The 16,996-nt window shown below is 45.3% G+C and overlaps 2 protein-coding genes across 2 annotated transcripts; one reads left to right on the top strand and one right to left on the bottom strand.

The window, feature by feature from the left end:
• Window positions 1-3,146: 3,146 nt before the first annotated feature.
• On the bottom strand, window positions 3,147-6,018 carry LOC124675000 (O-glucosyltransferase rumi-like). Its single transcript, XM_047211061.1, has 6 exons — window positions 5,682-6,018; window positions 4,795-5,333; window positions 4,500-4,692; window positions 4,356-4,420; window positions 4,062-4,272; window positions 3,147-3,982 (listed from the first exon to the last, which is right to left on the bottom strand). Exons 1-6 carry the CDS (start codon window positions 5,823-5,825, stop codon window positions 3,638-3,640), a joined length of 1,497 nt encoding a protein of 498 aa, XP_047067017.1. The 5' UTR covers window positions 5,826-6,018; the 3' UTR covers window positions 3,147-3,637.
• A 2,896-nt stretch (window positions 6,019-8,914) lies between these two features.
• On the top strand, window positions 8,915-9,405 carry LOC124670150 (heavy metal-associated isoprenylated plant protein 13-like). The gene is made up of 3 exons (XM_047206652.1): window positions 8,915-8,926; window positions 9,023-9,101; window positions 9,236-9,405. Exons 1-3 carry the CDS (start codon window positions 8,915-8,917, stop codon window positions 9,403-9,405), a joined length of 261 nt encoding a protein of 86 aa, XP_047062608.1.
• Window positions 9,406-16,996: the final 7,591 nt, after the last annotated feature.

Genomic DNA, 16,996 nt, shown 5'->3' with positions numbered 1-16,996 from the left:
TTTTTTATACACGTGAATTTTTACAAATATCATACTCACACAATGTGAGAGAAAAAAGCCGTAGCAACGTACGGGCATTCAACTAGTGCATATAGATTATCTGATTATGCGTTGGGAACTAAGTTCATGCTCAGATTGAATCGTTAATTATGCATATGACCTGCAAGTTGGATTGCAATTGCAAGCTGAGTTGCAACTAAGAATTTTTTCAGTTGCAAGTGGACATATAACTAAAATATTATCCGGACCGTTAGATTTGCTTCGTGATTCATGCTTGTTATCAGTTGCAACATGAATTTTGACTGAGATTTGATGATATCATCTACTAAGAATGAAGTTAGTTCTCAGTCGACCGAGAAACAAACACACATAGATTATAGCCGAATAAACTAATGTTAGCCAATTTTAGTAATTTTGCCCGATATTGCAATCATCCAACCTAAAAACTAACAAAGTTATATATTTTTATGATTCTATTTATGATTGAACATGAAATTATTGTGTATTATTCCAATATATTTATCTCCCTACTATATTGGATTCATTATAAGATGTGTTTATCATTTCATTCATTATAGTAGCGTGAGGTGTATGTATTCTTAGTTGGTGTAGTGATGGGGGTTAATGAAGTTTTAATTTTTCAAAGAGTAATTTTAGATGTTAACTTATAGCAACGGATGATTGGTCCACAAATAAGTAGCTCAAGCCAGACCAGAAGAAACTAGTAGAGTGAAGCATGCTTTTACGCGGCTATATTTACCACGTATTATGGCAACATATAATTATGATTTTAGAGTTTGGTAAGGTCTTCGGTAAATAACTCTGACCATTGTGTTCCTATAAATATGCTGATGCTAGATTTTATATACAAATGGTAGTAAAAAATGAAAGGACAAAATTGCACCATTTAATAATATATAAATGAATAACCAAAGCTATCTATAATCAATGTGGTTCTAGGTTTTCTCTTTCATTGATTTGTCCATGCTTCACTACTTCACTACTATATTAGCTTCGATTTATGATTCAAATATATGGAAAGATGCAACCACATAATCACGTCTTGATAGACATCACTAAAGTTTAGTAAATTTTATTGGATGTATTGTATATTTCCTATTGGTTCTTTTTGTCAGCGATAAAAAAAATCCCGAAGTATGCGGCCCATCATGCAAAACCATATTTTCTCTTAATCTTCTAAATTTTTTTTGGCCAATTCACCTCACCCCTCAATATCTAGCCTTCCAACACTATTCTTATTAATTTCCTAATACATACACAATATATTATACATGACTCGCTCATAAATCCATATATTCGTCTTTTTCGTTGGTTGATTCATGTCACAACTATGTCATATCCATGACTATATTTTCGTTTTCTCCCGTACTTGAACCTTGAATACTTTTGATTTATGCAATAAAAAGGCCGTGTGCATCAATTGATGCAGATGCTGGGACGTTTTTGCTCCCTTATCGAAAAAATGTAATTTAATTAGCTAATATCCAATGTAACCTTATTTGGGAATTCTACCCAAAGACACCTTCAGTAAAAAAGTGTTTTATTTGAACCAATACAACTATCAAATCATTTTCTATTCAGATTTGGTGTGGTCAGATAGTCTTGTCTCGCTTGTACTTGTCATTATTGATAGGCAATTAAAAAAAAATGAAACAGTGTCTAGGAGGAACTAGAACCCTATTGATATAGTAGAAGCGGGACTTGGCGTGAATATTCCAGTAATTCGCCCCTGACAGGGATCGAACTCTGATCGTTAGGGTGCGCCACTGCGACCCCAACCACTAGGCTAAGCCTACGTCGTTATAGGCAATTAGAAACCAGAAGAATAGCATATTGGCATAATTGTTCTTTTTATTTTGAAAACATAGATAATAATTAAAATGATTATTTGAGGCTCATATCTAAACCTTATCTCAACAATACTTTTCTGTTGCATTACTTGGTTACTGAAATATCATGTATCTAGATGCTTCACACAAACACTCGTCATAGCTTGCCTTCTTTTATAAAGTCCAAGTTTCTTTTTTGACTCATATTTTTTTTAGTTAAACTGTTGTTACTTTCTATATACTTTAAATGATGTGTCATGTTGGTGGAAGTTTTTTGGCTCTCGAGCTCCAATGATCCCTTTATTAAAAAATAAAAAAAATCATATTTACAAGTTTCAAATAAATCTAATAATATTTTTTGACGCAGCTAATGATATATCTTCCAAGCGTTTAAAATGTCGACACAAAATTATTTGCATTATGGGCTTCACAAAAAAATAAAATATTGATACTTTTTTGGAGATTTGAAAATGTGCTACTCAGATCCGCACTCCTACCATTTTTGTTTAGCTCAAAATAAAAGTTATTTTAAATTGATATTGTGTATATTTGTGGGATACATCACTGGCTACATCCAATTTTTTTCTTCATATTTGTTTGAAACTCAGAAATATTTATTTTAATTTTTATTAAATAACATGTACATCGGTGCTCACTGCTCAGTAGCCAAAAGGATGTCCACGAAGTTATTTACAGTCTTTATTCTTGTCACATGCTCCCACTGTTTATGCATATTTTTTTCGAAATGGAGGGAGTACCCCAGCTGCGTGAAACTCATATTCGAAGTATCATGGAAACATAGCAGACTAATAAATAATATGATTAATTATGTGAAACTGCTCTCATGTTTCCGGTTAACTAAACATGTTGCATGTCGTGCATCTTCGTCTGTGCCTACATGCAACGTTTACATTAATAATCACCATTCTATGTGATAGAAATCTAATCAATTTATCTAATTAGTGTTAGTGATTTACCATAGATGTACATTGTAATTTTTGACACTCGCCTTAGCACATGTGCATCAATCTTTTTTTTTAGGGAAACAGTAGGACTCTGTTGTGAGCTTTATTGATAATCAACCAGTCTTCTCGATTTATCGCTCTATCGTAACAAAAACAGTTCTTTTGTATTATCAACTTATCGTCTGTCTCCATTCTATCCATGGCCATTTTTTACTCCCTCCGTTCCGGTTAAAAGGACACGGAGGCAACGCTGGCATGCATGTAGGTTGTGTCCGGGTTGATTAAATCGGATTGGAGGTAGTGTACCACCCTAACCATTTGGGCAAAAGAAATCAGATAAGTAAACTTTGGATAATTGTTCGACAGTTAAGTAGTGCAAGTGAGATCAAAAGAAATCTCATGCTGCAACTTATAATTAGACATCATCAGGCTGAAACACACTCGCACTCTCTCTAACCCTCCATATCGATCCAGAATCAATTGTCCCCTCGCGCCATTTTCCACCTTTTCTCCTCTTTTCCCATGTCAACCCAATCGACGTGGAATCGCATCGTACGTCTGCCGCTGCCACATGGGAAGAGAAGCAGAGTGTTTTCGGCATTACCAGAATTCTAGACGAGACAGATACCATGGATCACCTGCTACGGCATGTTCTCGGTGACCGGTGAAGCCTGCTGCTATAGCAGATCGCTGGTGCAGTGGTGCATTGTGCACTCTGCATTTCCCTGTTACGGTCCTCATCGTGTTTCCCTGCCATCAGCACTCCGATGTCAGAAAGTTCGATCCAATGCGCATGCCAAAACCTCGTCCTTTATCCTTTCTTCAGTTCGTCACCGCCTCCTCCCACGACTCCACCTGCCTCACCGCATCGGCTTTCCTCCTCCTCAGCGTCTCCAGCTCCTCAGAACTGAATGGCAACGGCAGCTCGCAGGGGGCTGCACTGCCCGACGCGTTCACCATCGTATCCACCATGAATTCCCTCTCCAGTCCTCGCCTTCCATGAGTCATGGACTCCACGGTGACCTCCACGGCCCCGTCGGGTACCGATGGCTTGTATCGCAGTAGCTTAGCGTATTCGCTTAGAAGATGAAACATGTAGTCATAGACATGGTCCATCGTCAGGTCCTCCTGCATGAACTTGCTCGCGTTTCCTCCCATTTCCTGCGCCTGCAGAAGCACCGATCGACGAAACACTTCAGAACTTCTGGTGTTGCGACGGTGGTACAGTTCAGAAGAGTTTGTGTACCTTGTCCGGGTGCGAGTTGCCCCAGTCGACGGCGAACTCGATGGACCGGCACTGGCCGCGGTCGCGGACGGGCCAGTAGTGCAGCAGCGGCAGGAGACCCCTGGAGAAGAAGTCGTGGAACCTCGGCCGCACCACCAGCGCCACGGAGTCGCACGCCAGGATGTACTTCTCGCTTACCGACCACCCGCGTCCTTCCGCGTAGATCTTGTACCTTCCCGTTGCAAGAATGTCCCTGACTGTCAGGCACTACACGTCGCACGAATGTGAATGTGATTGTGATGAACGGAGTTTTACCTGTGTGTGCATTGCTTGGCCAAGTCCGATTCCCTGAACCCGTCTCGTACCTGCTCCCTCCAGTCCTGAAAAAAATGCAGTAAGCGCTCATAAGCCAGGCTACTGGTACTGAACTACGGTATTGATGTGGCGTTGTGGACGTGCCTGCGCATAGATCCGCGCCTTCCAGTCGCGCTCGCGGGACACATTGCATTTGAGGAGCTCCCAGCGCACCGTGCCCACCGTCGGGTTACCCTTCCAGAACGCGAACGGCGCTCTGCGCGTCCAGTGCAGAGCGGCATTCCGTTCACCGATCTCCCGTCTCAGTGCGTCCCATGGCTTTATGTTAAGCTCCGGCCTTCGTAGATTGAAACAGAACCGATCAGCAATTATCACTCGGTAGCTCGACGCACCATGAATCTTATGATACGTCCGGATTTGATAGAATGTGTGTATTTACCAGCCCCAGAAGGACCAGTCAGGGAAGGCGATGTCCAGCGTGGTCTCGCTGCCGCAGTACCGGAACAGCGGCGGCGGCGCGTGGTCGCCGGCGTTCACGACCGGCAGGTCCTGGCAGTCGAATATGACATCGAGGTCGGGGACGCGGCCGGCGTGGCGGCGGAGCAGCTGCAGGATGCCCCACTGCGTGAACAAGTCGCGCGTCTGGAAGCACCGGCCGTAGGGCGCCACGTATAGGCGCCCGGCGATCACCATCACCCGGAACTTCGGCCCGTACCGGTGGGCGCCGTCCAACGTCTCGCGCGAGATACCCGTGGCTCGCCATGGCCGCAGGTCCTCGTGGATCCACCGGAAGTAGGCAGGGCAGGCCGGAGCTGGTGGCTGTCTCTGAGGAAGAGGCGACAAACCGGCAGGTTCCGACGGTGTCCGGTTTGCGCCTAGACTGGTGAAGCGGGCAGAACTCAGCGCCGGCTCCGGACTCCTTGCACTTGCAGCGTTTTGAGCTACGGCTCTAGTGGCGATAGGAATGATTGGAGCAACCTGTAGTTTGCATGATGCCTTTTTAGTAAGTTCGTCATATGCTCGAAACAAGTGATGCAATCTATAGCTTTCGAAGAAGGCTTACGTTTCGAATCGGAGGTAGTAAATGGCTTGTTAAACACGATTTTTTTTTGTAAAGAGATTGTTTTCTGAAGTTCAGTGGATGGTTCGGTTGCACGGCAGAAATGTCGGCAATCGTGATACTGTTCTAAATCCGGATGCGTTGGTCGGCCAGTGCCAGGTGATCCTGACCTACCAAGAATCTACCCAGGTGACGGAAGAACAAACTCAACTACTACTGTCAGGAAACAAGACAGAGATGCTGCAAATGCACTTCAGGAACTTTACTCTGGTGCCGGCAGATATCCAGTAGGCGGAGATGAGAGCGCCGGCGACAATCGCGGCGATGAAGACGAACAGGCCGCGGTTCACAGCCAGAAAGGGAGCCGCCAGGCTCCGAGTGAGCCGATCAGCCTTCGCCGCAGTCTGCATCTCTCAACCTGATGCCGTGGCTTCTTCCCTCCTCGGACAAGCCGACGCTAGTACAGGCGATGAGCTCGTCATCTCTTCCTCCTTTCACTGGTTGTTCTTTTAATATCTTAGACTCACGCCTGTGTTTTTCCTATCCGGCCTCTACTAATGCTAGCTTGGTTATGGAGTAGTATTCAAGATCCATATGATGAACTTGCCCAGATCATCTGATATAGACTGGCTAGCCATTCTGCTCCCATCATCCAGTTCGTTGTATCAGATATAACTTTCTCGACCAAAGTGGTCATCCACCGACGGGTTGTTTTCACATTTATTGGCGTGCTAAAATGCTAGTGCACTAGTGCCTAGCGGTCGCATGGAGCTTCCTCCAGGCAGAATGGTCATATCGTGCGTGTACTATTTCTTCTTTGGGTCTCTGTCCTGGACTTACTCAGCTGAGGTCTTGCTGCACACTGCAGGCTTTAGGATCTTGATCAAACGAGCGGTAAGTACATAGTCAATACAAATAGTTTCCCGGATCGTGCCTAATTTCTTGTTTGAGGGAGATCGCTTAACGTGTATGCCCATGATACCCATTCCGAAAATATATATAATTAAAAGACCTATTCAAAGTTTTGATGTCTTGAATCACCGGCCCACATGTAGAATGATCCCTCTCAGTGGACTTGATTCGCCTCACCCGAGAGAGGTAGTCAGAGGTGATGATAATACCATCCAAACCCTTATTCTTGACAAAAGAGCGCCGTCCTAACTGCAATTGCTTCTGCGAGTTCAGGTATTGTAACCCCTGGAGAATTGTTAGCACAAACATCGACCAAATCTCCGCGATGGTCACACATGACAATACCAGCACCTGCCCTTTGAGAAGAATCAATAGAGCTTCATCAACATTAACCTCGGCGGAGACCAAGATAGTGCCCTCGAGGTCTCACGTTTGTGGTAGGCGACAGGCTTCATCCCAGCAACACTACAAGGATGTAGTGTACCCCTATCGAAACTTGTTACGAGCATCCTAAATGTGCCAAAAAGGTAAGAGCATATCCACTTGGCCCTCCCCCAAATCCACCCCCAAAGGATTTGGGGGCGCCGGACCCGAAAAGTTCGCTCAGTCGGCCCCCCGAAAACCAGATTTCACCCCTAGGACACACCTGACCCACCGGGGGGGGGGGGGGGATGGAGCTGAAAATTCGTGGGCCAGCATTGTCGGCGATGACAGAGCAAAAAAACCATTTCACCCTTGAAGCCACACCTGACCCACGGGAGGAGGGGGTGGAGCTGAAAAGCTCGTGGGCCAGCATTGTCAGTGACAGCAGAGGAACCCCCCCCCCCATTTCACCCTTGAAGCCACACCTGATCCGTAGGAGGGGGGGATGAGCTGAAAAGTTCGTGGGCCAGCATTGTCGGTGACAACAGAGGGAAAAACCCCCCATTTCGCCCCTCCCTCGCCCACCCCCACTAGATCACCGTCGGCACCACCCCTCTCCGCCTCCGCCATTTCCAACCGCAGGACATGCCGGTCCTCCAAGCAAACACACCTCGTCACCCCTGCCTACCTCGCCATCTACCAACTCCCGACCACCGCCAAGAGGCGTCCGCCAACTATCCCCCCTCTCGCAGCCGTCTTGCATACGAGGTGTTTGGAAATTTGCATGTTCATGGATTTGAAGGACGAGGAGATAGTCATCACTTTGCTTGAGGAAGAGGCCGATGCTACTGCTTCCGCCACCAATGACGAGCATATGAAGATCCCATCTTGTGTCCTAGGCATATACACCCGATATTTGAAGTTGTGGCGTGTATGTTCGAGGCTAGGGCGGCGCAAGAGCAAGCCGAGGCAGAGGTTAGAGGGCTATTGAATGTTGTACGCCGATTACTTCACCGATGATCGACTACACGATGATGTGGTATTTCGGTGCCGTTTACTGAGTGTCTGTACCTGAATTATCGAATTATGACACATAATGCAATACATGGACGAAGCTAGAAAAATATATTAATGGGGTCATGTCTATATTCTCACTATTTTATTGGGGTCATGTTCTATAAATAATTATTAGCTTTAGTGAAGATTTTTGTGTTTTTCATGGGTGTCAACTGACACCAACCCCTTGAACCAGCTTCATCCCTGATGCAATAAGAGGATTTCCTAGGATGTTTGAAAACATCAATTGTATGCATTGGTAATGAAAAGCTGTCCATTTGTATAGCAAGGAATATACAAAGGTCACAAAAGAGGCTGAAGCGTGGTCCTTAAGGCAGTGGCAGATCACCTCGCAAAAATGGTTGGAACACAAACTTACCATGTAGGCACTTGTTCTTCCATAGTCATGGACGACATAGTTCCTCACAAGTGTTGTTACATTTTTTTATCTTCTGGGAGGTTCATTGGATGTGGCACAAGAATTTAGCAGCGCCATGGAGCACATGATAGGTTCATTTGCCTGTGGCACAAGAAATTAGTTTCTAGTTTCTGCATAGCAAAGACGCTGACCAAACTTACCTAAATGTTCCCTTATTTTTGTGCGAGGGACCTAACTGTTTCCAAGACCGCAAGGCACAACAAGAATTGATGTATCACAGTGCTGTCAAGGAAAGTCATAAAGAGGACTGTAGGAAGTAGGCTGCTACCGTGCTACGTGATGGCAGGTAAACAACTGCTGAGCCGCCAGTGTCGACACGGCAACCTTTTGACACGATGCACCTGATGAAATATAAAAAATCCTGGACTTTACAAGTTAATAGTATGACTTTTTTTTCGAATAGTTATTAGTATGACTGGTAAGTAACGGCTTAACGTTATTCTGACACTTTTCTTTCTGGCCACCCGCAACGACCAACGAAATGTTTTTGCTTCGTTAGGTGACCAATTTGAATTTCGGTCCCAGAATTGTACACAGGCAACGCGGTCTTTCAGTGCATATGACTTGTGCTCTTGGACCAAGAGAAGAAGAAACATAGAGGAAGCCTGAACCCGGCGACGGTGTACAAAATCGGGTTTGTTGTCTCCCAGCTTGGCTCATTCTGCACACTAGAAACCACGAACAACATTCTCCTCCCTGGTCTCCAACCCCTCTATGTCTCTCGTCAGGATGGCCCCGCAGGTATGGTTCCAGTGCATTTCTGCAGATCAAGCCTCTCTCAGCCATGGACAATTTCTTCGATGGGTTCTAATTGCAGAGTTCTTTTCATGCTAGCAGAAGGTGGTCCTGAAGGTTTCTTCGATGAGCGACGAGAGAGTGAAGCAGAAAGCAATGGAAACTGTTGCAGATATCTATGGTGAAGTGCTAGTTTTGCTGTTTTTTTAGCTTATGTTTTTCATCTCTTTCACTGATCGCTTGCTATCTTGGTTAAGTAGGAGTAGTATGCGGAGTAGCATTCAAGGTTCAATCTCTGATCATGATCTGAAACAGGTATTGATTCGATAGCCGCCGATCTCAAAGATCAGAAGATGATGGTGATAGGTGATATGGACACCGTCACGATCGCCAAGAGGTTAAGGAAGTTCGGGCGGATCGATATCCTCTCTGTTGGGCCGGCCGAAGAAGAGAAGAAGGATGACAAGAAAGGGGACAAGAAGTGATCAAACATGGTAGTTCTTAGTACTCCTATGTTCGATCCCGTGGATCTCTGTCTCTTCTTCTCGATCTCCAGGGTGAATTTTTTGTTTGCTTTACAGGGTATGTAGTAAAGTATCCAAGATTAATCTTAGGTGATTCTTTTCCTGTATAATTATTCGGATATCTAACTTGGCTCAGTTTCTCCTCAATATAACTGCTCTCGAAAGTGTGTGAAATGCAGAGTCGGAGAAATATATTTCTGAATATACTTGGAGTAGGCAATATGATTCATCTACTTTATCAATTAGGAAAACATTATCGAAAAAATCAATCGAGTGAACGAGTTTCCTCAGCGCGCGTCGTTAATACAACCAAGGTTCATCGCACGCAAAAGAACAGAAGGAAAGAAACTTCAAATTTCGAACAGAGGCGACAGGCCGCAACCCCCACTCGTCGTCATCCATCGCAGCCGGCCCATGGTTAACTGGCATGGCTGGCCAAGTCATGTCTCTTTTGAAGGGTCCATGACGTGGCCGAGGAACAAGACTTGGCCCTTGCCATACTCGACGATGGCGAAGAGGAACGGGTGGTCCGCGACGAAGCTCATGGGCGGCGGCGGCGGCGTGCTCGGCGGGCTGTAGGTTGGGCTCGAACACGTGTACGTCGCTCCTGCCGCCGTGGTGCCCTCCTCCCCGGAGCCAGCGCGAATCTATGACGGCGATTCGCCATCGCCGGTGGAGCTCGATACATGGATGAGAGGGGAAAACGATATATTAGGCTTTTTCCGTGAAAAAAGAAAGCGCCCAGATTGAAGTTCTCCTTTTGTCCATCACAAATGCCAAGAACAACACTACCCTGGCCGGCTGGCCTAAGCATTAGCACTTCAAGAAAATGGTAAATCACTGTAACTAACCTGATGATACATATGTTATCACCAGATTGCAGCCGCGGACAGAAAACAAAAAGGACCATCAGACGGTCCATGCCAGCAGAGTTGCTTGTAGGAGCTCCACCAGAGAGTCCATGCCAACCGGCCGGCCGCTGCCGCCACGCCAAGGATTGAGTCGACGAGCGTTGGACATGGTATATCCTCTCCTCTCCTCGACAAGTAAAAGTCAAAGTCTAAGTCATAGTCACACGCGAAATCCGCACGCGGTGTGTGACCAAGGGCCTATACTTATAGAGCTACACTCCTTGTTAATTCTCTTCTCTTCTCTTTGTTGCTTGCTGGGAGAAAGATGATGGACGGCTAAGAAGATGATGTTCCCAGTTCTCTACTTGTTGCTTCGACGGACGAGATACAATGTGATGTGGATCGCTGACATGGAGAGAGAGACCAAACGCCCAGGCTTCCCTGCAAGCTGTGGTAAATTACGGACAGCTCAATTTTCTAGGGGCAATTGAATGACGTCTCTGCTTTTTGTTGCTCGCTGGGAGAGAGGGGATGGACGGCTAGGAAGATGATATTCCCGGTTCTCTACTTGTTGCTTTGACGGCTAAGATTCAGTGTACTGTGGATAGCTGACATGGCAGGAGAAACCAAAAGCCCAGGCTGTCGTGCAAGCTGTGGTAAATTATGGCCAGCTCAATTTTCTAGAGGTAATTGAATGACTATCTCGTGAATCTAAATGAGCCATTTAGTTTACTTGACACTTGATAGGCAACCGTAGTTGAACCAAAGAAGAGCATTGCGAGTGGGAAGCTAAGCAGGTTGATCAGGTTTCCTACTACTAGCCGGAACGTGTAGCTCTCTTGTTGTGAACCAACAAAATCTAGTTTTCATTTTCTTCAAAATACATGGATCAATCACCGTCAACATATATAATTCGTGCCTAATGGTGTTTTCTGACTAGTGATTGCGGCATTTAGATAGCAGCATTGCCAGTTTTTTGAACCGGCATAATAATATATGTTTACATGTGTTAAAATCAAGAGGCATATATTTAAGAGAAAGGTATCACTAAGAAATCTGGATACATCCATCGGAGAACATACTTCAAATATGAAGCAATTTTTTCTAGTTATATATAGCTCGGGAGGAAAATGTTAGAATTTAATTAGTCTTAATTAAATGGGTTAATCCCTGCTTGTAACTGCAACATTTGTAGCTACTCATTTAGGGAACCGTCATTAGGCGGTTATTTCCCTGGAGCGTCGCCTCCCAGGAACCGACCTAATCACGTCTGTTCCACCCCTATATATATGTAAAATCTTCATCAATCAATACAAGTGATTCCATTCCAATCATTGTCTCTCTTTCTCTATTCTAACTTTAACACGTTATCAGCACATAGATTCTACCAGTAGAGTTCATACGGATCCACCGGCAAAAAGGTGAGAAAAGAATCCGATCTCTGTACCTTCGACTGCTTCGGGAAGATGGCCGTCGTCGTCTCGCCCGCCACTTGCTACCATGGTGCCGGCGGTCGCCGTCGCTTTTACAGGACACTCGCATGAACTCCTCCGATTCATTGGTCGCCGACACGGCGAACGAATCCGTCGGGGCTTCCGCAGTCCTCGCCGTCACCAACAGGTCGCGCCGACGGTGCCCAATCGGCTCCGCGCTGGTCCGGCCGCACCATTGCTTGAGACCGCACTCGCGTCGCCGCCGCCCATAAAGTTGCCTCCGTCGGTGTCGCGCTTCCCGGACGCGCCTCGCGTGCAGGTCCGCGCGGACGACGCGCTCGCCTTCGTCTCGGCGGCGACCGGAGCCTCCTCCTTCGTCTTCGGCTCCGGCACTGCGACCGTCGGTGCAGTCGCCCTGATGCGGCCGCCATCCCCGGCCCTTGTCCACGCGCTGACGTTAGCCGTCGCCTGGCGGCCCTTGTCCTCCCTCTGTCCAGCTCGGCGTCCGCCTCTCCGTCAAGCAGCCGCCTAAACATGATGTCTCCCTCATGCTAGGCCGGCGACACCCAAGCCTAAGGGAATCTTGCTTCGGCAACTCTTCTGACGGATTGGATGATCTGGACACAGAGAAATGCATGTGTCTTGATCCTAAACTGTACAATTTTTTCGATGCATCAACCTGTAGAAGAATTCCTATAAATTGAACCAGGCAAGGACAACAACAACTCAAGTGGCATGCCATTAAACTAAAAGGTGCAGTACATGTTGAAGAAAAACGGCCAATGAGCCTTGATCCTAAACTACTGAAGGAAACAAAAAATTAGATGACCATGAAAATGGCTTTGATACAAAATAGTGTCAACTACAATAACAAACTGCTATAAAGAAGGATATAGACTAGCACACATGTCCTATCTGTATATGCCAAAAACCACAAATAGTGTACCATTGCAACAAGAATAAAAACGAACAGTATGATGAGAAAAGTGCCATCATCTGTTTGTAAGAAGAATGCAACAAGAACATGTGTACGTCATTACCCAAACCGCAACAGTTCTCACTGCTTGTTTGATGGTACGCATAGCGAATGATAGTCTTTCATCAAATCTGACTTTTGTTAAATGCTAGATAGATCCTAAATGGAGCTATTATAATTTTTGTTAACAATAATGCACTCAGAAATAAACTATAGTAAAAAATACAATGATTTTTTGACTGAAAAGGCGGGGCAGAGCTGTTTTTCGTTGATAATATATAGGGGCAAAATTTACAAGAACAAGGACGAGCAAAGACACTAGAAAAATTATGAAATTAAAGCAGAGCTAAAACTAGGAGATTGCTGCAAGAATACATCACATCAAAGAAACCAATAGAGAAGGGACTAGTCAGGTTCTCATGGTCTTTGTAAGAGTTCACACACCCGTCTGCGCCAGGAAGTAACCATTGATCCGCATCTCCCAAGATTGCTGCGATGATGTTTGCCATGGATTCCTCACGCGCCTGCAAAATACTCATCCATTGTATATTAATTGCAGAAGGTTTACACATGTATTGACTAGTTATGCCGACATACTATAACTAGGTTTCACTTATGCTATGAAAAGTTTTTTATGTATGATTTATTAATAATAAAACATTCATTTTGTATCTTAGGTCTCACCTATGCTAGCAGTTCAACTATCTGAAGGATACGACCTCTCCTACAAACTGAATTCAATGCATTCCTACTAAGCATATAAATGAATTTTCTTAAAAAATAAAGTACCAGAGCAATCATTGGCGCTCTAGGTTAAAGCGGCATCAAATTGTAAAAGGCACAACTCTTCATTTCAGAACTAATAGAGCCAATGCTAGGATTTTTCCTACATGCTGAGAAGCAACTAATCGAATAATGTAGAGAGAAATCAACCTAAGCCAACAACAATAACTTATCTTGGCCATCAATTTTCTCACTTAGACAAAGCACCAACAATAGTGGATGAATAAGAGATAATTGTGTAATTTGACTTCAGATTAAGGCTAAAATTTGAATATATCACATATAAGTGAAAACTATATAATTTGGCTTTAGATTTACAACGTGAAAATCAATATTTGAGTTGCATAATTTGACTTAGATTAACACTATGAATGATTGAATTATCTCACCTAGACAATTCAGCCAAAACACACATTGCTTGATCCTGGCAAAATATTTGAGCTGAATCAATAACCTTCGATATTGAAACTAGGTACTCATGTCCAGAAACCAGGAACATTTCGCACTCTGAAAATGAAAGGAGGATGAGAAAGGGTTAGATAAATTATTTCTCTACAATAAACATGAATACATGACATATCTTGAACACAACTACCTAGTCCAAACATTACTGATTGAATTTCAAATGTTATCTTTGAAACTAGAAAATTGGGAATTCTTCAACTAATTAAGACCAACTATAATTTATCATGGGGGTGAGAATTAACCATCAAACTTTCTAAAAGACCATAGTGATGTTTCCAAATGGCCAGTAGATTCTAAACTTGAATGAATCATTTTATGTCTGGAGATACAAGTGTATTTGTTTTGTCAGGTTGATCATCTTAGATTTAGTCATAATGACACCAGATGCCAAAAAAATGCTTGTAAAAAAATGGACTCTTTTAGGCTGTTCAAAAGTGTGTATATACCTTGATTGGTGAAAAACCATGTGGAATACACTAACTTAAACCGCAATAGATTCAAAAGCATTGAATTAAGAGCATACATGAGGAAACAGGTTGCAACTGCTACCCTGTTGTGCCATCCAATAGTCCTCGTTAACCTTGAACAAGAATGAAAACTTGGTCAACTGTAAAAAAAATAGCAAAACAAATCTGGAGGAGGTAACAAATTTACCAATATATACATTAAATTTCAGAACTAGATATGCCCGCCATGACAAGACATATTGCAAAAGTAAGCATCTGCCCATATACATTAAACAAAACAAAACACTGGTTAGCAGCCTTACAAGCTACAGAGACCACATGCATCTCATGAACAAAAATATGCTTATCATTAACCAGGAACAAGAACAAATCTAGCTTCCCTTCCCTGAGAAAACTACTTCTAGCGCCACAATACATTGGATATGGATATGATAGAGGTAACAATGGAAAATTTCAAGATAATTAAATTATGCAAGTGCTAGCAGGGTCTATAACAAGTGGAATGCTATTATTACTTTGACGTCACAACCATGCAGTAAACGAACTACCAAATTCTTTTTTTACCAATGCATTAGGGAGCACAAATTATGCATAGCTAGAGCAAGCAGTACTGTACCAGATGGTTTCTTAGGGAATAGTGCATCACTGATATCTGCCCGGGGATTTGCAACCAAGCCACTGCTATAAATTTCTGTACTTCCTGTAATTTCCTTTACATTATTTATCATGCTTCAGATAACAAATCTAGGTGAGTGTATGTTATGACCCAAGAACTTGCACAACAGGGAATACAATTTTGAACCGGAGGAAGTACAATTTTCTTGCAAGAATAGATGGAGGAGGAGAGGGGCGTCACCGGGCTGCTGCAGGTTGGGATGGTCGTCGGAAGCAACAGGGTCGAGTCGTGTTCGGCAGTTGCAGGTCGGGTACATCACCAGCGACCAGCAACTTTGGGAGGTGGTTGCGGAGGTCACCGGAAGAAGCATCTCCGACCAGGAAACCGGCAGCTCGTCCTCTACACACCCCATCGCCATGCCTGCAAAGCTGCGAAACTCGTCCAACTGACACTACTCCCGCCGGCCGCGGCCGACGCCGAGCGCCACCGTCACGCCATCTAGGTTTTCCCCGCCGATCCAAGGTCAAACATATGCGGAGGAGGCCGCTAGGGAGGAGTGAGGCATGGTGGCGGCCCGGCTGGTCGGACGGCGAGCTCTTGATCTAGATGAATGCGAGAGGGGGGAGGCGGCATTCTCGGGCAAAGTGAAGGAGACGCGAGGGCGCGCGTAGAGAATAGCAACCATGCTGAGAAGTACCACTATTCCAAAGACGCGTGGAGGCGCACGTTCAATGCATTCCAAAGCGCGAGGAAGCGACATCGTTTTGCGACCTGAATAGCTGGAGACCACCACCGGCATGCCATTGTTAATTACTCCGTAATTAACTAAGGAGTGTCGAAGTTATTAGAGCTGGGAGAAGCCAAGGAGTCCAAAGCATTCATGCATCTAGGAAATTGCATACCTTGATTAATTATAGGACATCTAGGAAACAAATTGTACATGAGTACATCGTGTACGTATCCAAGTATATACATGAGTGTGTTACACATGTACTCCATCCGTCCAACAATTGCCGCAGCTTTTATAGATGTAGATGTATGTATAAACTAGATGATTCGTACTCCCTCCGTCCACAAATAAGTGGACATCTAGCCTTAAATTTTGTCCACAAAAGAGTGTACTCCTATCTTTCCAATGTACTTTAATTGCTTCTCTCTCATCGCACGGAAATCAAACCCAATACTATTGAGCAATATTATCCTTATTTTCTACAAACACTTAGCTCACTGGAGGTGAATTAATTAAATTGGGAAGATGCATCTTTCCAATGCATTTTTTTACTTCACTTCATAATGTATCTTGAAAATCCCGCACATACACTTATTTGTGGACGGAGGGAGTATCTAGAAAAGTTGCCGCGTCAAAACCGAATAGGCTCCCGTCCTCCTCCTGAGCCGCCCTTGTGTGGCGGCCGGGGGAACTCTACCCCGCCCCCTTCCACCTCTTCCCCGCCCCTCCCTCGCCGCCGCCAGGGGGCGTGGTCTGGCAAAGGCCGTCCGACGCCAGCGCCAGCGGGGATTCTTCGTCATCTCCCGCGAGGAGGTCGGGCGTGGGTCATCCTCCTCGGGCCAGAGCGCGACCCTTTCAGCGGGGACCTCGATGGCGGCGCTGGCCTTGGCTCGGGGATGTCATGACGGACGAGGAGGTGGTGTAGTGCCCTGCCGGCGGCGGAGGGAGGGGTGGGGGCGGGCTGCAAGGGGAAACCCTAGGTCCCCTTCTCCTCGCCTCTCGGCGGCCGGCGGTGGAGGGAGGGGTGGGGACGGGCTGCAAGGGGAAACCCTAGGTCCCCTTCTCATCGCCTCTCGGCGGCCGGCGGTGGAGGGCTGGCTTTCGGTTGCGGCGGTGCCCAGGCGTGTGCGGTGTCTTCGGACTACGCGATCTGCTTGGTGTCTCCGGCGGCAACCATGGCCAGCCTGGGATGGTCGCCGGCGTGGGGGCCCAACCTGAATAAAGACGGCAG

Source organism: Lolium rigidum, chromosome 7, assembly GCF_022539505.1.
Source record: "Lolium rigidum isolate FL_2022 chromosome 7, APGP_CSIRO_Lrig_0.1, whole genome shotgun sequence".
Taxonomy (NCBI): domain Eukaryota; kingdom Viridiplantae; phylum Streptophyta; class Magnoliopsida; order Poales; family Poaceae; genus Lolium; species Lolium rigidum.
Note: the sequence above shows the minus strand (reverse complement) of the source record. Positions and strands in the feature narration are given on the sequence as shown.

Bases quoted from the DNA above. Each gene is read 5' to 3' on its own strand.
- LOC124675000 (XM_047211061.1), bottom strand. From the start codon at position 5,825: ATGCAGACTGCGGCGAAGGCTGATCGGCTCACTCGGAGCCTGGCGGCT. The intron at 5,334-5,681 runs GTAAAGTTCCTG...TGCAAACTACAG, and splicing joins GGATATCTGCCGGCACCAGA to GTTGCTCCAATCATTCCTAT. The intron at 4,273-4,355 runs GTAAAACTCCGT...TGCAACGGGAAG, and splicing joins GCCAAGCAATGCACACACAG to GTACAAGATCTACGCGGAAG.
- LOC124670150 (XM_047206652.1), top strand. The intron at 9,102-9,235 runs GTGAAGTGCTAG...GATCTGAAACAG, and splicing joins AACTGTTGCAGATATCTATG to GTATTGATTCGATAGCCGCC.